Source organism: Chamaea fasciata, unplaced genomic scaffold (genome assembly GCF_029207755.1).
Source record: "Chamaea fasciata isolate MVZ Bird 193981 ecotype frontalis unplaced genomic scaffold, bChaFas1.0.hap1 SCAF_17, whole genome shotgun sequence".
NCBI lineage: Eukaryota > Metazoa > Chordata > Aves > Passeriformes > Sylviidae > Chamaea > Chamaea fasciata.
This window is the reverse complement of record NW_027094102.1, coordinates 14,172,579-14,193,130: the sequence shown is the minus strand read 5'-3', so window position 1 is coordinate 14,193,130 and position 20,552 is coordinate 14,172,579. Positions and strand designations below refer to the sequence as shown.

Here is a 20,552-nt window from a genome sequence, read left to right as displayed (position 1 = left end):
ACCTGCCATCTTACATAGAATAAAGGAGAAACGTAGTAGTAATCATATTGGTTGGACCTGCGTTTGCTCTGCCGACTCCTTTCATTATTTCGGGGTTTCCCCTGCGACTTCTTGTCGCGCCCGAAAAGGCCGGGACCCTGCGCTTAAGTGCGGTTGTTGATAAGTTGTTTTGATTTTTGAATCCGGATTCCTGAAGACGTCGTTAGCCTCCTCCTGCAGGTATCGGGAGTGGCTCCGGCGGCGCTTGAAGCCTGAAGAAGGGCTTTGTCTGTATTACCTTGGTGACAGAGTCATTCACATTGATAGCTGGCACTTTCAGGGTCCCATTGGCCTTCATCTTGTACAGGTTGTGAACGCCAGTGGTTGTCTCTTCTGAAATACCTCTAATTCCTGTGGGGAAAGTAAAAGGATTCACCTTAGTTGGAGTCAATGAGCTGCGCAAACCAGCTCATCCAGGAGCTGGGAGCATTCTTCAGAGGCTTAAGTTAAAAAAACCCCTCGGCGAGAGCAAGGAAGAGACGAAAACCCTCAAACAACTGCAGGAACAGCAGAGGATGCGCTTCAGAGCCACACGCCTCTGCACCGGCCGGTGCCGTGCCCACCAGGCTCCCCAGCAGGCTGCAGCAGCCCGGATCCCGGGGAAGGCAGGCGAGGGCTTTGCCGCAGCCCCTCGGGGCCGGTGTGCCCGGGCCGGACAAGATCGAGGCCCGGGGGGAAAAGGGGATCGGCCTCAGCGCCGGCCCGGCCGCGCTCCGCGGCGCCGCAGCGCCCTCTGCTGGCAGCCCGGGGTGCCCCTCAGCCCAGCCCGCGCGGACCCACAGAGCGGCCGGAGCCGGGAGGGACCCACGGGACCACCCAGCCCCTGGCCCTGCACAGACACCCCAACAACCCCACCCTGGGCATCCCTGGCAGCGCTGTCCAAAGGCTCCTGGAGCTCCGGCAGCCTCGGGGCCGGGACCGTTCCCTGGGGAGCCTGGGTAAGGCCCAGCACCCTCTGGGGAAGAATCTTTCCCTGATATCCAGCCTAAAGGCCCCTGACACAGCTCCAGCCGTTCCCTGGGTCCTGTTCCTGGCCACAGAGAAGAAATCAGAGTCTTCCCCTTCTCCTTCCCTCACAAGGAAGTTGTAACTGCAATGAGCTCTCCCCTCAGGCTCCTTCAGCTGAACAGACCAAATGCCCTCAGCCACACCTCTGGCTTCCCCTCAAGATCCTTCACCGTCCTTGTGTCCCTCCTTTGGACACTCTCTAATAGTTTCATATTTTTCTTATATTGCAGTGACCAAAACAACACAACAGTCAAGGTGAGGCTGCCCAAGCCCAGAGCAGGCAAGACAATCCCCTCCCCTGACCAGCCGGTGATGCTCCCCATAACACAACTGGTCTGCCTGGCTCCAGGGCACTGCTCACTCACAGATGCCACGTCTGGTCCCAGTCCATCCTCACTCCTCAAAAAATCCAGCTGGGAGCTCGTCCAAGCCCAGGCAGGGAACGCTGAATGCAATTCTGCATGGTTTTCACACAAGAACCTGGACAAATTCCCCAGCAGAGCCTGAGACTGAGCCATGAGACCCTCCCATTGCTGCCCAGACCACGCCGTAGCACATGAAGGAAACAAGACCAACTGCACTAGAAGGGAAAAGGCTGATTAATTGGAGAGGAGAAGGCTCCAGAGAGAGGTCACTGCAGCTTTTTAATATCTGAAGTGAGCTTAAAAGACGTGGACACACTGTTTAGCATGGCCTGTTGCAACAGGACAAGGGGGAATGGTTTTAAACTGAAAGAGAGTGATCCAGACTAGGTCTAAGGCAGCTTTTCTTTACAATGTAGATGGCATAGGATGCCCTGAGAAGTGCTGCATGCCCCATCCCTGGGAACGTTCAAAGGGCTCTGAGCAGCCTGAGTTGAAGCTGTCCTGCCCATTGCAGGCAGGTTAGACTAGATGGCCTTGTAAGGTCCTTCCCAACCCAAACCATTCTGTGATTCTATGATTAAGCTGACTGATCCGCACCATTTCTATCTCACCACAGAGCCCTCGATAGCCCCACTTCCCTGACCGTCACCTGCAGAGGGAACGCATTCGGGCTTTGGCATATTTAGGGCTTGCTTGGAGAAGAGAGGAGAGTTTAAAGTTCACAGTGCAGCCTTGTGCACAGTGAAATGGAGGATCTGAAAAGTCTCCCAAAACCATCAGTTTCCAGAGCAACTGCCTGGACAATGGACAGTCATCCCCCTGAAGGAAAGCTTTTGGAGGTCATGGCAGGCACCTCCAGTTCAGACCTGCCCTCTCTCTTCCTGTGCATCTGGCAAATAGGAGACACGCCCCTCACCCTTCAAAGGCTCTCCAGATGGGAGTTCTGAGCTTAGCAGATTGTCTTTCCATGGCACTAAGCAGACCTCACATCCCATATGCCAACAGCTTCCCCTCCCTGAAGGCACCTGTAGTAGTTTCAAGGCAAAACAAATGAGAGGCTCCAAGTCAGAGATACAATTTAATAGGAAAAAAAAAAAGAAAAAGGAAAGAAAGTAAAATAAAATCAATGCAATAATACAAAAGACCACTGACAGAGTCAGAATACAACCTGAGCGTAGTGATGGAAGCAGTCCAGATGAGGTGGTCTTCCTGAAGCAGTGATCCTGTAGAAAAGTCTGGTAGCTCGGGTCCTCTGGGAATCCAGTGGGTAAGCGCCCCTCTGGTGTTCAGAGTCTCAGCTTATATCCAGGCTGGAATGCTTGGTTCCTCCCCCTGGGCGGAGCATCCCACAATGGGATGGTGAGTCATGTGATAAGGCCTGATGGGCCCATTAACAGGAGGTAGTCCAGGAGGGGGTTATCTGTGAGCTGTGTAGCAAAGGTGCTGATGGGCCCATTAACAGAAGATAAGCCAGAGTGGAGGAGGCAGGGAGCACTGCCTCACCTGGTTTCAACAGTTCTTGAAGATGGTGATAGAATATACTTCAACCCAGGACATTATCCACCCCTTATTCTATTACTATCTACATCATTCTAAATCAATACCTTCCTTAAACTACACACACACACACATATATATATAATGAAATCTTACACACAGTTCTCACTTAAAATAAGGTCTCCTTGTGGTACACAGTGGGTGTCCCCATCTTTTTGCATCACTCACCAAGTATAACCAGGTTTTTGTGCAAAGACAACCCCACGGATGGGTTTGCCCTTGCCCGAGGTGGGATTAATCTAAACAGTCTTTCTTAACATACCTTTCATGTGTACCACAGGGACCCTATCTCTATTCACTGTATGCAAGGATTCAGACTGGGCAGGACTAGCTCGATTGATGGACCTTCGGGTATTGACCATCCAGGTGGCTTTCGCTAAGTTTTGTTCTCAATTTTTGAAGGTCCTTTTACTAAGTGCTTTAAGGGTAGTTTTAAGCAGTTCATTGCAGCGTTCTACTTTCTCGGCAGCTGGTGCATGGTATGGGATATGGTATATTCATTTGATTTTGTGTTCTCTGGCCCAAGTGCTTATGAGGCCATTCTTGAAATGAGTCTCGTTGTTTGACTCAATTCTCTCAGGGGTGCCATGTCTCTACAGGACCTGTTTTTTCAGGCTCAAGATGGTGTTTCGGGCAGTAGCATGAGGCACAGGGTAGGTCTCCAGCTATCTAGTGGTTGCTTCCACCATGGTGAGCACGTAGCGCTTGCCTTGGCGGGTTTGGGGAAGGGTGATGTAGTCAATTTGCCAGGCTTCTCCATACCTATACTTTGACTATCGTCCGCCATACCATAGAGGCTTCATTCGCTTGGCCTGTTTGATCGCAGCACAGGTCTCGCAGTCATGGATAGCCTGGGAGATGCTGTCCATAGTAATGTCTACTTCTCGGTCACGAGCTTATCGATATGTTGCATCTCTCTTTTGATGACCAGAGGCATCATGAGCTCAAGGAGCTAGGAACAATTTTCTTTTGTGCTGCCAGTCTAGATTAACTTGAGATACTTTCACTTTGGCAGCTCGATCTACCTGCTCGTTGTTATGATGTTTTTTATTAGCTTGACTTTTGGGTACGTGCGCATCTACGTGTCGAACTTTCACGGTTAGCCTTTCTACTCGGGTGGCGATGTCCTGCCAAATCTCAGCAGCCCAGATGGGTTTCCCTCTGCGCTGCCAGTTGGCCTTTCTCTAGCGGTCCAGCCATCTTCACAGAGCATTAGCTACCATCTATGAGTCAGTGTAGAGATAGAGCCTTGGCCACTTTTCTCGTTCAGCAATATCTAAAGCCAGCTGGACAGCTTTAAGCTCTGCGACTTGACTTGATCCACCTTCTCTTTCGGTAGCTTGTGCAACTTGTCGTGTGGGGTTCTATACAGCAGCTTTCCATTTCTGGTTAGCACCTACAATTTGGCAGGAACCGTCGGTGAAAAGGGCATATCGTCTTTTACTCTTTGGTAGCTCGTTATATGGTGGGGCTTCTTCGGCCCGTGTCACTTGCTCCTCCTCTTCTTCAGAGGATAATCTAAAGGTCTCACCTTCAGGCCAGTTTGTTATAATTTCCAGAATCCCAGGGCGATTCAGGTTTCTAATACGGGCGCGCTGCGTGATCAGGGCGATCTATTTGCTTCACGTGGTGTCGGTGGCATGATGTGTGGTAGGAACCTTTCTTTTGAACATCCACCCCAGCACCGGTAGTCGAGGTGCCAGAAGCAGCTGTGCTTCAGTACCAATTACCTCTGAGGCAGCTTGGACTCTTTCATAGGCGGCTAAGATTTTCTTTTCTGTGGGAGTGTAGTTGACTTCGGATTTTCTGTAGCTTCGGCTCCAGAATCTCAGTGGTCGTCCTCGAGTTTCACCTGGTACCTTCTGCCAAAGGCTTCATGACAGACCATGGCTCCCGGCTGCAGAGTAAAGCACATTCTTCACTTCTGATCTCGTCCTGACTGGGCCAAGGGCTACCGCATGAGCGATTTCCTGCTTGATCTGGGCGAAAGCTTGCTGCTGTTCTGGGCCCCAGTGGAAATCGTTCTTCTTGCGGGTGACCAGGTAGAGAGGGCTCACAATTTGGCTATACTCGGGAATGTGCATCTTCTAGAAACTTATGGCACTTAGGAAAGCTTGTGTTTCTTTCTTGTTGGTCGGTGGAGACATTGCAGTGATCTAATTGATAACTTCAGTGGGAATCTGACGCTGTCCATCTTGCTACTTCACTCCCAGGAACTGGATCTTTTGAGCAGGTCTCTTGACTTTGCTCCTCTTGATGGCGAAGCCGGCCTTCAGGAGAATCTGAATGATCTTCTTTCCTTTTTCAAAGACTTCTGTTGCGGTGTTTCCCCACACGATAATGTCGTCAATGTATTGCAGGTGTTCTGGAGCCTCACCTTTTTCCAGTGCAGCCTGGATCAGTCCATGGCAAATGGTGGGACTGTGCTTCCACCCCTGGGGCAGTCGGTTCCAGGTGTACTGCACGCCCCTCCAGGTGAAGGCAAACTGAGGCCTGCATTCTGCTGCCAGAGGAATGGAGAAAAAGGCATTTGCAATATCAATGGTCGCATACCATTTTGCTGCCTTGGATTCCAGCTCATACTGAAGCTCCAACATGTCTGGTACGGCAGCGCTTAGTGGTGGTGTGACTTCATTCAGGCCACGGTAATTCACTGTCAGTCTCTATTCTTCACTGGACTTACGCACGGGCCATATAGGGCTATTAAAGGGTGAATGAGCTTTGCTTACCACCTCTTGGCTTTCCAGCTCACGAATCATCTTATGGATGGGGACCACAGAGTCTCTGTCAGTGCGATATTGCCGACGGTGCACTGTTGCTCGGGCGATCGGCACCTGTTGTTCTTCAACTTTCAGTAGTCTCACAGCAGAGGGGTCGTCTGAGAGTCCAGGCAAGGTACTCAGTTGTCTGATGCTTTCTGTCTCTAGAGCAGCTATGCCAAAAACTCAGCGGTATCTTTTTGGGTCTTTGAAATACCCATTTCTGAGATAGTCTATGCTTAAAATGCATGGGGCCTCTGGACCAGTCACAATGGGGTGTTTCTGCCATTCTTTCTCAGTTAGACTTACTTCAGCTTCCAGTACAGTTAGCTCCTGGGATCCTCCTGTCACCCCAGAAATGGAAATGGGTTCTGCTCCCACGTACCTTGATGGCATCAGAGTACACTGAGCACCGGTATCAACCAGAGCTGTATATCTTTGTGGGTCAGATGTTCCAGGCCATCGGATCCACACAGTCCAGTAGATCCGATTGTCCCTTTCCTCTACCTGGCTAGAGGCAGGGCCCTCCTATTCTTGGTCATGGCATACATTGCTCTTTTCTTGTAAATATGTTTCTGAGGTTCTTTCAAGAGGATCAGTCATATCATCATTCCTGTACCGTCTGGAGTTTTGTGCACGAGAGACCGGAGCAACATTGATTCTAGATGGGCTCTTTGTGGTAGGTGTTTCTCTTTTCAGTTCACGTACCCGGGCTGCTAAGGAGGAGGTGGGTTTTCCATCCCACTTCCTCATGTCTTCTCCATGCTCCCGAAGAAAAGACCAGAGGTTACCTCGGGGTGTGTATCTTTTCTCCCTGGCTGGGGAGCGCCTGCTCCTAATGGCAGAGACTCTCATTGGCTCTGGCTGGATATGGTAAATTTTTTCCTTAAGTTCTTTTTTCAGTTTCTGATGGCCTTCTTCAATCAAGTTCTGGACTTGCTCAGCCAGTCTTGTTTCCACAGATGAGACATGGGTACGAACTGGGGCAGTGACAGTGTCTTCGTAAATTCTTAGTTTATTAGCCAAGACACCTACCCTGTCCTCACCTTCCCTCCATTGCAGTGTTGCCAGGTAACGTGAGTACATCTCGGGTCCAAGTCGTGCAAATTTTAACCACATCCGTGATGTGCACTGGACACCATCTGGGTTTTTAGGAAATCTCTCATTTTCTGAAAAAATGATTTCCAACACAGCCAATTCTCTCAGGCATCGGATACCTTGTTCTATTGTGTTCCATTTTCCTTGGTGCACTTGGAGGTCTTCTTTACAAAGGTATCTATTTTTCACACTTGTTAGCAGTCGCTGCCAGAGGCTGAGAGGTTCTTGGCTTTTCTCAATCTCCTGGTCAATGACCACATCCCGGGACAACGATCCCAGTTGCCTGGCCTTACTTCCATCCAGAATGGTGTCATTGGCTGCAGCGTCCCAGATGCGGAGCAGCCAGGTCAGGATGGACTCGTTGGTCTGGCGGGTGAATTCCCTTCGCAGGTCACGCAGCTCACCCAGAGATAGAGAGCGAGTGATGATTTCTGGCTCTGTCTCTTCTGCTGATTGTGAAGGTCCTGCTGCACCCTCATCAGTCACTATGCGGACTGATTTGGTCTTTGATTTCTTCTTCTGAACGGGGGCAACTGCTACTGGTTTAGGCTGTTCCGGTTCGGTGATGGTTTGTGTGGAGATGCTGATGGCACCCTTAGTCCCTTTCTCCTCTGTGACAGTCTGCGTAGATGTGGACACTGTTGCCTCACTTTTGGCTTCTTTCTCCTCTGTGACGGTCTGTGTAGATGAGGACACTGTTGCTTTGCCTTTGGTTCCTTTCACTTCTGTGACACTCTGTGTAGACACTGATATCGTTGCTCTGCTTCTTTTTTCCTCTTCCTCTTCCTTCAGAACACGCTGTATCACACCATGTAGTGTTTTGATTCTAAGCATGGTGCGGGCCGTGCAGAGAAGACAAAGCAGGACTAACAACAACATCATGCTGTCTTTGGCATCCAGAGGGTATTCCATATTTTCAAAAACTGCTGTGTCATGCCTGAAAAGCTGGAAAAAATCATTCTTCACCCCTCCCCACAGGGGCTGGGTGAGATTGTTGAGGCCCCAGATGTAGCATCCTAGACCAGAACAAGAAAACAAAACTGGGTGTATATTCTGAATAATGTTCATTGCCTCAGAGTTTATCAAGCAATGGACATAATAGACTACTAAAGCAATTTTAGTACCATACCCTGGTCTACGCAGGAGCATTAAGACTGGCAGATAGTACCCCAGTTGTGGAAAAATATAGAGAGATAGATATAAGACACATGTAAGCATGTTGAGCATCATAGCGAACAGGTGTCATCTTCAATACAAAATTGTAATTCTGACTTTTCTCAGTGCCTTGTGCCCCACGTTGGGCGCCAAAAATGTAGTAGTTTCAAGGCAAAACAAATGAGAGGCTCCAAGTCAGAGATACAATTTAATAGGAAAAAAAAAAAGAAAAAGGAAAGAAAGTAAAATAAAATCAATGCAATAATACAAAAGACCACTGACAGAGTCAGAATACAACCTGAGCGTAGTGATGGAAGCAGTCCAGATGAGGTGGTCTTCCTGAAGCAGTGATCCTGTAGAAAAGTCTGGTAGCTCGGGTCCTCTGGGAATCCAGTGGGTAAGCGCCCCTCTGGTGTTCAGAGTCTCAGCTTATATCCAGGCTGGAATGCTTAGTTTCTCCCTCTGGGCGGAGCATCCCACAATGGGATGGTGAGTCATGTGATAAGGCCTGATGGGCCCATTAACAGGAGGTAGTCCAGGAGGGGGTTATCTGTGAGCTGTGTAGCAAAGGTGCTGATGGCCCATTAACAGAAGATAAGCCAGAGTGGAGGAGGCAGGGAGCACTGCCTCACCTGGTTTCAACAGCACCCCAGCACTGCCCCAGGTGCCATTTACAGCTGGTCTAAACCTCTCTGCAGCTGCCCCAAGTGCTGCCCACACCACTCATGGTCAATGCCCGAGTGACTGGAGAGCAGAGAAGGGCCTGCAGCAAGGAAGAGTTTGAATTAAACCGACACAGCCTTGCTAAATACTCAGACCTGCTTTGCCCTTTATTTCCACCCGAGCAATACGCAAGTCTGTCAATGAATCACAAACTAGCCAACCTTCCCCACACAGGTCTTTTGCATAGATGCCAGAGATCTCTTTTGCACAGATGACTTTCCCCTTTGGTCAGTTCTCTTTTTCCCCCTTTCTTCCTTTATTTATCTTGATATTAAGGGCATTTGGCTTAATGGAATAAGCCAATAGCACAAAGGCCATTCTGCCCTCTAACTGCAGGCACACTTCGAAAGAGGGGAAGCTTCCTGAGCAGTTCCACACACATTTAACACATCTCCTAGTTGAAGGAATACTACTTTCAACTATTAGCTGCACACTAGGACTGAACTATTGAAATTAGAAGCAGCTGAAGCATGGAAGACAATCCCCTCTGAAATTAGCCCAGAAAACTTATCCAGCCTTAAAATGTTAAATGGCATTTTCAGCTGCCTAATGCCAAAATGTCTCCTGTGCTCACAATCTACACATTGTGCATGCTCTGACAATGTCACTCTTGTTCCACCTCCACAGAGGTCAGATATTCCCACAAGCCCTTAGGATATAGGATATAGGATATATATCTATATATATCTATATCTATATCTATATCTATATCTATATCTATATCTATATCTATATCTATATATATATATGTAAAAAAAAATATAACAGAGCCTCTGTTAGCTGTGAGATACCAAAATTGGATGCTACACTGCATCATTTAAGCAGACTTTGCAGCAAAGAGCTAAGCACAGATCTCAGATTATGGAGATCAAGACTCTACTCTGTGAGTCCCATTCTGGAAGTTTTGCTGTTTCCAAAGAGCAACGGACTGGAAGTTCAAACAGATCAAGTTTGCCATCCTCTACAGAGCTCAGTCTTAATTTACTGAACTGCTGCAAGGAGCTTTACAACTACAGCCAGTGCATATAGCCACACATTTTGGGAAGGGAAAAACTGACAGGTATTGCATCCTCCCTAGACTCTTTAAAACCCCAGAGGAAGAGTTATTTCTAAAAATTTAGGAAGCAAACCCAGACAGGGATGTTTTTTATCAGAGACAGGCTACAGATGGATGCCAAGACATGAGACAGTCCAAGAGCCATTGTCCTACTGCATTGTATTATGCCAGTCCCTCCCACACCAGCATCAAAAGACAAGCACGAGGGTGAAAGGGGCTGGAGAGGAGAAACAAGTACAACAGGAGGGCTGAAAGTGTGAAAGGAGCTCAGCTCAAAGACCCTGCGAACAAGGACACCAACCAAGGTGTGCATGGCAGGGAAACAACCCAGCAAAACAGAGCATGAACATGGAAAATACTTTCTTCGGCCTCTGAAAACACAAGGAAGACAGAGAGGAATGATCAATTGTGGTATTCCTTGGCATCAAACATGGGAAAAGCAAGAGGTCATCAGTATCACACAGAGGTAACCCAGGAACCACAAAACCTTTGACAGAAGAGAGGCTAAGCAAAGATCAATGAAAATCTTTCATGACGGTTTAAATAACACAGATGTTGAGTGTTGGATTATGAGTGACATCAGGCTAAGGATGAAGGACAAAGTGAGGCTTGTCAGAGAGAAAGTTCCCCTCTTCCTGGTGCCCCTACCGGCAGCAGCACACAGATGAGGAGCAGAGCCCCAGACTCCCCTCACACAGCCCTATTCACAGCCTGCCACCTTCAGATTTTTTCCTCCTATCTTCCTACTAAAGCAGAGCACGAGTCAGAGGAGAGCTGATCCAGCAGGTTTCTACAGCAACCTCCCCTCTACGAAAGCACCAACACACCCCACTGTATCACCACCCAATTTCCTTCACATCCCAGACCAAACAACCCTGGCCCTTTAACAAGGGCTTAAACGTGCCCTTTAACAACCCTGGGCACACATATTGCTGCAGCACAGCTGATGGACACTGGCAGGGCTAAGGAGAGTCTGTCATACTCACCAGGCACAGGTCAGCCTGGTCATGTCAAACTCCCTTCGTATAAATCTTTTACATTAACACATGCTAGCAACACTACGCTGATCAGTTTTGCTAACTTGCACTGAAGGCAAATCAAAGCAAGAGTCCCAACCCTGGCTCCATCAGCATCTTCACTGACAAACTGAATGAGTGGTTAAGGTGGAAAACTATTCCTTCTCCACAGAAGGCTACAGGTAGTCATGACTTCATTCAGAACTGCACTAAGATGATGGGTAAGAAATGCTTTAACCCAAAATTATTAATTGCAAACAGACATTGAGCATATCTAGAACACACCCCTCTTCCAGGACGCTTTTGGCACGACAGCAGAACTACTGGTCATTCTCAGGTAAGGGGACACACTGAAGTATGGCCAGGACAGGTCATTGCAGCTTATGTGCTACAGAGCAGAGGTGGAAACAGCTCCTGCAGGTAGAAGATTCTGGTCTTGACCTGCAAGGAACTTTCACAGCCTGTTCGCACATGCCTGTCCCTCTTCCTCCACCCCTTTTTACACCAGCAGCGAATTCTTGCAGAAACATCTCTCCCCAAAGAGCTTCCCAGGCAGAACTGTGCCTGCCAAAACAAAACACAAGTCACCTTTCAGCAGCTGTGGGTATTTGGTATGAACTAGGTTGGTAAGATCTCCACCATCATCCAGAATCATGTTGAGGGGCTGCCCATCCTTGAAGTACAGGGTCTGCTCAATGCACCACAAGTATTCCTCGTCTGTCTCCCCCTTCCAGGCAAACACTGCATGGGAACAAACACAAACCATTAACCAGATCTTACTCAGCATGTAGTGAAGCAGCCAAAGGAAGATTTCATCAGCTCCCGGTAGCAGCTGACAGGCAGATGATTATCTGTACCTGCAGGCCAGCAAAGACATTTGCACTGAAAAACAGACCTCCGAATAATCACTGTTCCAGGCCACAAACATGGCCAAAATTTTGAGACTTCATTACTCTCCTTATCCTTCTTCCATGTTAAAAAGGAGAAGATAAAGCAAAGGAGACTCACATCCACAGCACCCCAGTCATTAGAAATAGCCACTGGACAAATTGATACAGATAAATGAAAACACAACTACAGCATTTTCTAGCACAGCAGAAAAGAGGGACCAGACTTTAGCATGAGCTAAGCAGCAGAATATAAACTCTTCAGCAACTCCGAGTTTAAATTCTAGTCTCTAGCCCAGCACTAAAATCCAAGCTGAGGTGCCTTATCTGCTCTAATTAGGCTGTATTTCTATGTCAGTATAGCCTCAGCAACAGGCTGCCACCACTGGCATGTTGCATCCAGTAGGATTTGCGTCTTTCCAGACATCTGTACTGTCCTCATGCTATACGCAACCCTCAGAAGTATTCTGGCACTCAAAACACGTACTGGGCACATTATTCACACACTCCAACATTTGGATAAATTGTCATGTTTTCTCTGTTTACACAGAAACTGACCTTGAGCCAATCACACAATTACCTATTCTGAAGTAATGTGTGTCAGGATCTCATATTGAAGCCAAGGGACCAGCATTCCTCCAGGGTCTCAAATTCAGTATGTGAAGTGCAATATTAACAAAAAGAGCAAGTTCCAAAAATAAGGACACAAAGGGCAAAGATCAAACACTTTTGACAAACACTCAACCAGTAAATGGCTCTTTAGTTGAGTTTTGGGTGTTGAAAGCAGTGAGGAAGTCAACCCAATGTCTAAAAATCCCACATGGCCCTTGGACAACCCTCTCCAGAGGCAATGCCTGAAGGTGGTGGTGCCGAAGTAGCTGATGAAGGAATCGCTCTGTTGCACTAGAATGTGCCACAGCTAGGGAAAGACTTGTGGCAATATATCATTATAATGAGACACCCCTCCCCAAGCAGACTGCCAGAACCCAAATTTAGCCTCTGCCAACAGCTGGTTTCAGGTAATGCAGTTTCCAGCACTGAGGATTGCATTTCCTTCGGCTGACTTACACAGCGGACAGCTTCAAGTATTTACACTGATCCATGAGGAATTGCTCAGGAACCTGACAGTAAGAAGACAGCAGCATCCTGATCCAGCACTCAAGGGATGTTAAGCAGGAACACAGCTGGGCTAATTCTAGCCTAAAAATATACTGGGTATTGACCTCCACTGTGACAGGGCACATGACAGCTCCCTTACCTTCCCCAAACCGTATTTAGCACAGAGCTTGCTGGAAAGCCCCAAACACCGCCAGCTACAAACACCTACACACCGCTCCATTTCATCACCCAGCCCATTCCATCATCTTAATGAGCTCTTACACAGAGCCCAACAGCAGCCTTCGCTGAGAGACCTGTGCACAGGCTGATGCAACAAACCTTGAATCAAACGTCCTGGTTTGCAATAACCACTGCTTCTGATGGGCTGTTTCTATCCTCAAGCTTGTTCAGAAGAGCTTGATGTGTACACAGTTTGATTTAGCAAGAACAGGAAGTACAGCCCAACTCAGCCAAACCAGAACATGGAAAACTTACCAGGGATACCAGCTTTGGCAATAGCAGCTGCAGCATGGTCCTGAGTGGAGAAAATGTTGCAGCTTGACCATTGTACCTGGAAAACAACCAAGTTTTGTTTGCTGAACAAAGTTCTGAGATATCAGGGACTCTCTATCGAACACAGGAGTTTAAAAGAGAGCAAGAGCAGAAAGAAATTAGTCCAGATTCCTGCCTTTTTCAGCAGCTCAGCAAAGATAAGGTGAGAACTGGGTGCCTGACTAAGTCAGGGAAAATAATGTCACATGGAGAGAATGTGAATGAGCTTTAGCTGTGCCATATATTCAGCCATCTCCTTGCTCACAAGCACTTCTCCCAGACAGCCAGAGCATACTCCAGATCTTCAGAGGTGCCCAGCAGGGTGGGTTTGGGAAGTTTTGGTCAATAAAGGTCAGATTTTCAGAACAGCCCTATAGCACGTGTCCACTGAAGGTATGGACATGCAGTAACACACCTGCTGGCACTCACAAGAGTCAGAAATGCAGCTGAAACATTACACTCAATCCAGCCATTCTCTAAGATTATGCTCACCCACCTCCCACTCTGTGCTCCAGTCATGGAAGCTTTTCCAGCTGAGCTAAGTGTTTTCCTCAGATTTCATAACTAGGCTCAGGCACCTAGAAAAGCAACAGCATGTTGCTGAGTTGCACTGGAAAGGATCTGCACACCTACTGCAGCTCACAGCACCGCATCCCAGAGCCACACACCCGCTGCTGCCCATAGGGCTGACTGGCAGCTATTTGCATGTTCACCAGTTACAGAGCTTGAGTAGAGAGGGCAATAAGGCAAAAACATCCAGCCCGTTTTCAGATACTCATCCCACGTGATCAAAAAGTGACAGTTCAAAGTAAAGGGTGCAGTAGGAACCAACCTACGCTACCAACACTGGTCATGAAAACACACCTGGAAGGGACACAGGAAAACAGAATCCATTACCTAAAGCCGCACCTCCTCACTTGGGTTTTTGCAAGCTCATCCCATACCAGCAGAGATGACATCAGGAGGTGTCATGACATTCAAAAGATACAGAATACCTATATATTGTTTACACTTCAGACTTGATACAGACTTGTGGTAGTGACAAAAAGCCTAGAATAACTGGCACACCTGATAGGCTCAGACCCTAGTATTTACATCACTGCTTATGGAAAGGATCATTTTTTGTTACATATTCAGAACTTACACTCTGAAGCAGAGTATTTATTCTGTTCTGTTAACCCAGCCATAAAATGGACACCCAAGTTACTATGCTGCAGTGAGCTACATCCTCATTACATGGGGTATGATTTTATCAGTTTCATTCCTCCCTCCCTGGCACCAAAGTTCTGACAGAACAGATGAACGAGGGCTGAATCCAAACTCAAATCAAAGCCTAAACTAATCCACAGGCATCAGGACAAGGAGTTAACACAACAGCACACACCTTTAAAGGTACAACCACATCTTTGAGAAACCAAGTCTCTGCAGGTACCTCCCTGAATGACTTGGATGAATCCCACAGAACACTGATCTGGGGTTATGCTCAGCTTTAAGCAGCTTGGCAATGTCTAACTAAGCACACAGCTGCCTCCTAGGCCAGCCACACTGGGATACAGCAACCAACAGGAGCCACAAGGAGCCTCCCAAACTTCAACGGCTACTGCTTCCTTTTAAATCCTACAGAGGGACAGGAGTTCCCCATAGACTGGCGGGAACAAAGCCAGGACTGTACCTCCACACTGAAGCTCTCCTTCAGAACTGCACCATTTGCAGCCACAGGACAGATCTGAACAGGCTGGGGAACATCTGCACAGCAGCATGTGCCTTGCCCAGGCTGACCTGGCAGTGTCCATTCCTAGTTCCCTCTCTTTTTGAGGAGGCACCTTCACTGCTACAGAGAAACTCCTCCTTCTCCCAGCACCTTTCAATCAGCATGACACTGCTCAATTCTCAGCTGCTCCCAGAGAGGGATCCCGCACAGGGCACCTCTGGGCAGCCAAACTGCAGGAAGAAAGAACTTCAGATCATATACACACTTAACAATCGATCAAAATTCCCGTCAGCTCCCTGCTCAGCGCACAAGCAATGCAGATTGTGCTCAGATACCTGGTTCTCCTCACGCCCTGTACAGCAAACACTCGGCTGTGATGTCTGGACTTCATTCAGCAAGTCAGGCATGGGACATAAGGGAGTAAATGGCTTCTGAGTATCTCAGACTTTAATATGGATGAGAGTAACTGGCCCACAGTCACACAAAATTCAGTGGAGATCCCAGCCCTTGGTCCCTGAGCCACACTGCATCCCTGTTGTTTTCCTGCACAGCTCAAGGGCCAGCACGAGCTCTCAGAAAACTTCATTAGATTTTGCTGACTTTACCAGGGCAGACTGGGGCTCTTAATACAGGCTAATCTGTGCTGGAGGCAGTCCCTAGAGCTGCAGCATGAGCAGCCACAGCACTGCAAGCCTGAGAACAGCATGGCTGCGTGGGCACTGCACACAGGGGACAACAGGCACTCAAAGCTGCAGCTTGTCCACAGAGAACACACACACCCCACACTCCAGGGGTGCTGAGGGCAGGCAACAAACTTCTTGCTCAAGGAGAGAAGATAAAATATATCCATTTGCAGACTGCAGCCTCATTTAAAAAGTACAGACATTTGCCAGGATTCTGTAAGGTGTTACGTAAGCAGGAGCACTGACCTGGCAGAGCATTACCCAAGAGCTGAAGGAGAAACTCAGAGCCTCATTACCTCAGCCCCCAGCACGATGAGGGTCTCTATGAGAACTGCTGTCTGCACGGTCATGTGGAGGCAGCCAGCGATGCGGGCGCCTTTCAGGGGCTTGGATGCAGAGTACATCTCCCTCATCTTCATCAGCCCTGGCATCTCATTCTCCGCAATCTCAATGGCCTTGCGACCCCAGTCTGCAAGGCTGATGTCAGCTGCAAGAGAAGCAGGACAGGTGTCAGAGTTTGAATAGCTGAGACCCTGGTATCTGTTCACACACTTGTGGGTAGGCACTGGCTGCAACAGCTGAACTCAACACCCAGCAACAGCTGGGAGACAGAGCTGCAGGAGAACCAGACCCTATTCCAGTTATTCCCGGGTTCTTTGCTATGGTACACAGGCTTTTACACAAGTTTAGACCAAACTTAACAGCCCCTCTAAAAATAAGCATGCTACTGCAAGCTAGTATAAAGCAACTGCGATCTAGCGCACGGACATCTTGAGGCCCATGAATTCAGTAAGCCACGGTCTTAAGCATTTCTTACAGACACTCTCCAAGAGTCCAAAGCTAAAGGGACCGACTTCCACTGTATTGACCTGCGTGTGGGGAGGGGTTGGCTGTAGGGCACTGGCTTCCCACACAGAGAATGCTCCCTAAGAGTGCACCAGGAGCTGAGCCCAGCTTAGCTCCCCCTCCTCACAGCGAAGCTGCAGGTCCTTCCCCCTTAGATCCACAAAAATTATTATAAGTGACCATAAATACCTTAGTTTCCAGTCAACTTCTACTTTTGTAAAAAGGATCTAGAGCAGAAAAGTTCAGTAAAAAATGAGCAAGGGAGACCTCTGACAGGCTCGCTGCATTCACCATGGATGTCCGACCCCAGCCTTAAAAACACCAGGGTCAAGCAGGTAATGCCCGGCTGCAGCAACTCTTCAGCACCAGCCAACACACAGTGTCCTCCTTACCCGGTTTGAGACCGAGAGATTTCGCAAGTTCACCATTCTATTTAGACCGTAGCCAGATGCTTTTTTGTCACCTACCTCGTGAACACAGCCTGTGTAGAGCACTGGGGAACACCAGGACTCTGAGTCAGACTGCAGGGTTTAATACAGACAGGCTAATTGCATTTTGCTACAGAATGAAGCCTGAGGCCACTGAAGCTATTGCACGTGCTAGAGCTGACTGGAGGACAGCCTGTACATCACCGGGACTGAAAACTGCCTGAAAACACGCAAGGAAAGGACCGCGAAAACAAATACATCAAGAGGAGGAGGTTTGATATTACCCCTGTTAAAGGCTTGGTAGCTTTACCAGGGCTGCTTTAAAAATAACCTGCAGCATTTTAGGTTCAGAGCCTCCAGGGTAAATTATTTATGAATCTGAGCCTTACAGACCAGTGTTCTTTTCTTGGAATGAAGCCTCCAGGTAACATCCAACCCTTTATAAAGACTGGGGCTCTGTGAAGTTTCAGGTCTACAAAAATACCCGCCAAAACCTCCACGGCAAGTGAGTCAAAGGTCTCAGGATGGGGAACGCTTCCACCTTCGGAACTAAGCCTGTTCCCGCCAAAGGCTCTGAGCGGCGGGGGAGGGACGGGCCAGCCGGGCCAGGAGAGCGACACAAGCGCGAGTGGGAAGCCGGCGGTGCAGCGCCCCCGGGCCCCCTTCCCCCGCGGCAGCTCCCCCAGGGCACAGGGGGCTCAGGCCCGGCTCCGCCGCGGGCAGGACCCGCCGTCCTCCCCCCCGCGGCCGCATCCAGCGCGGCGCCACGGCCGCAGAGGCCGCGCTCCCCGCACCGCGCTTGCCCCGGCCCGGGGGAGGTGCCGAGCCCCGCGGGACCGGCCCAGAGCTCGCACTCACCCACTTTGTAGGGCAGCCGGTCCGACATGCTGGAGCTGCGGAGCGAGCGGGCAGGAGGAGGCGGCGGCAGCGCCGGCCACGCTTTAAGCAGAGGCGGTGCCGCCTGCGTGAGGCGGAGTCGGGCTGCGCCTGGGCGCCGGGCCCGGCCGGCGCCTCCTCCGGGCCGGGCCGGCCGCGGGCCCGCCTGCTCTGCGGGCAGCCAGGGCACGGAGTGCGCGGGGCCGCGCTGTCCCCAGAACCCGCCTCGTGCCCAGACCCTGCCTCATGCCCAGAACTTGCCCCATTCCCAGAAACTGCCCTGTCCCCAGAACCTGCCTCCCGGTGCGGCCTCTGCCGCAGCTTCGGCCCCGTGCCCGAGCACGTTCTGGCGGCCGTTGCACCTGCCGCTGCCGGTGCCAGCGCGGGAGTTGGTGTGTAAGTATCGGTAGAGATGGCTCAGAGCATGGACCAGGCTCTGCTCCGTGGGGCCCAGCAGTGGGATAAGAGGCAACGGGCAGAAACTGAAGGAAGTTCCACCTGAACACGAGGAAGAACTTCTTCGTTTGGCAAGTGACCACCCACTGGAACAGATTGCCCAGAGAGGCTGTGGAGTCTCCTCCGCTGGAGATATTCCAGATCCGTGCTGTGGCATGACTGTTTCACTCAGGATGTGGGACCAGAAGCCCCACTGTGGTCCCTTTCAGCCTCACCCATTCTGGGATTCTGTAACCTAGAGCCGCGTGAAGCCACAGCAGGTGCCAGGGCAGTGCCAGGAACAGCCCTGATCCGCGATGTCAGGCCTGGCCACGACGGCGTTGAGCAGGCAGCACTCCCTGTCTCACTTTCCCGAGAGGATCCCACGAGATGTTCAGTGTGAAGTGTTACCCTGGGGCACACAGACTCCTCACTGCAGCGCGCCCAAGGCAGTGGGCAGAATACAACTGGTGAGATGCCAGGCAGAGCTGAGGCCGAGGTATGAGCAGCTCTATCAGCCTGGACCTTGGACTTGGCTGCAGGCAGTTCCCCTCCCCAGCCTGCAGCCCTCTCCCAGGTGCTGGGCAGGACTGCCGGCCCCCAGGCACAGCCAATGCCCACTGGGCACACAGGAGGCACAGCCCTGCTTCGGCCTTGCCTGTGGGTCACGCACATATTTGCTTCTGTTCTAACACCTGAAACACATTTATCATAAGCCTCAGTCATGAACTGGGGTGAACTTTCCAGCCACACAGTTATTATACACATCTCCTTTAACTCGTGAAATACATAAGAGTGAGGATTTCCTCCTAATTACACAGAAATGCTCATTGAGTTCTTTTGAAAAGTTTGAAATAGTTCTCAGTGCGGAGTTTATCCTGAGACCCCAGTTCCCAGTCCACCATGTAAATGAGGGTAAATATTTTTTAGGTGAGCAGCAACTGACCTTCAGTGACCATCCGACAGTGAACAGACCACAGAAAGGCAGAAATCCCAATAGAACACCTGCACAAACAATCAGTACACGTGGAAATGGCAGGATTCCTGTATAATACTCAGAGTGCTACAGGTGCACTGGCACACCTGATACCGTACAAGGAGTTCTGTAAATCAAAAGGTGCCCAGTGCAGGCTTTGCTCTTTTCATTTTACCCCTCAGCACCAGAGCACGTTTAGTTCCTCCCCAGTGATAACACAAAATTCCCCGCTGGTGCTCACGAAGCTGCAGCTCCTCCCAGGCTCATCCCTGCCCCGGCTTTGGGATCCTGAGCATGGGAAGGAGCTGGAGCTGTTGGAGGGAGTGAAGAGGAGGCTCCGGAGATGCTGTGGGGGCTGGAGCACCTCTGCTTTGAGAAAAGGCTGAGAGAGCTGGGGTTGTTCCGCTGGGAGGAGAGAAGGCCTCAGGAAGGCCTCACTGTGGCCGAGCGGGACTTGGAGGGGCCCTGGGGAAGGATGGGGACAGAGTGTTCAGCAGGGCCTGTGGCCAGCGACGAAGGGGGCATGGCTGCAAACTGGAGGAGCTCAATTTAGCTTTGATCTGAGGAGGATGTTTTTCTCCCATTAGGGTGATGAGGCCCTGGCACAGGCTGTGCAGAGTGGCTGTGATACCCCATCCGTGGGAGCATTCAAGGCCATGCTGGACAGGGCCCTAAGCAACCTGGACTGGTGGGAGGTGGATGAGGTTGGAATGAGATGATCTTTAGGGACCCACCCAAGCCAAACTACTCAGGGATTCAATCATTTTATGACAAAAAACAGCCAACCTGGAGGGGCCCTGGAACTCCTGTCATATCACAGCTCCCAGATTCATCATGTCACAGCCAGTGTTCCAGGTGGAACTTCCAGCCCCTGCTATCAAGCACAACACAGTAAATGTGCTGTAGCCAGCAGAGCCTTCAGTCTGCTTGGAGACCACCTTTCACCCTGATCACACCAGACTGTCCTCAGTTGCTCTCAGCTATTGCTGTCAGTCCTGAGCTCATCCTGCTGCCTGGATCTCAGCACCAATCCCAGCAGGATGTGCACTCCTGTCCCAGTGAAGGTACAGTGCCATTCCAGGGAGGGAGCACCCCCCGACTGCCTGGGCAGGCTGGAGCCCTGTGGGGGTTGGTGTGGGACAGGGACCGCACTGTGAGGTTGTGCTGCCTCACTCAGGCAGCCAGAGACACTGAGGAGGAGATGGAAGTGGATATGGTTAGGGAAGAGAGCATGGAAGTAGATGTAGAAGAGACTAGAGGAGTTGGAGGTCAGTGAGGTGGAA

The 20,552-nt window shown here is 50.0% G+C and overlaps 2 protein-coding genes across 6 annotated transcripts in view; both read right to left on the bottom strand.

Annotated features, from left to right (window-relative positions):
* LOC136298107 (uncharacterized) overlaps positions 1-20,552 on the bottom strand; it is a 212,826-nt gene that overhangs the window by 104,164 nt on the left and 88,110 nt on the right. For all 4 annotated transcript variants that reach the window (XR_010723266.1, XM_066198575.1, XM_066198576.1 and 1 more), the window contains 3 exons: positions 16,005-16,195; positions 13,258-13,333; positions 11,366-11,518 (listed from right to left, as the gene is read on the bottom strand). Coding sequence is in view for 3 of the 4 variants with exons in the window: in XM_066198575.1 (XP_066054672.1) it covers positions 11,366-11,518; positions 13,258-13,333; positions 16,005-16,195 (420 nt within the window). In the remaining variant the exon portion in view is untranslated. The remainder of the gene's footprint in view (positions 1-11,365; positions 11,519-13,257; positions 13,334-16,004; positions 16,196-20,552) is intronic.
* On the bottom strand, positions 302-9,357 carry LOC136298108 (uncharacterized). Of its 2 annotated transcripts, XM_066198579.1 has the most exons (3): positions 2,581-9,357; positions 2,329-2,437; positions 305-390 (listed from the first exon to the last, which is right to left on the bottom strand). In XM_066198579.1, exon 1 carries the CDS (start codon positions 8,054-8,056, stop codon positions 6,257-6,259), a length of 1,800 nt encoding a protein of 599 aa, XP_066054676.1. In that variant the 5' UTR covers positions 8,057-9,357; the 3' UTR covers positions 305-390; positions 2,329-2,437; positions 2,581-6,256. The 2 variants fall into 2 exon arrangements, with proteins under 2 accessions (XP_066054677.1, XP_066054676.1); XM_066198580.1 differs by lacking the exon at positions 2,329-2,437 and having other exon boundaries at positions 302-390.

Coding starts and splice junctions, on each gene's coding strand:
- LOC136298108 (XM_066198580.1), bottom strand. CDS start 8,056: ATGATGCTCAACATGCTTACATGTGTCTTATATCTATCTCTCTATATT.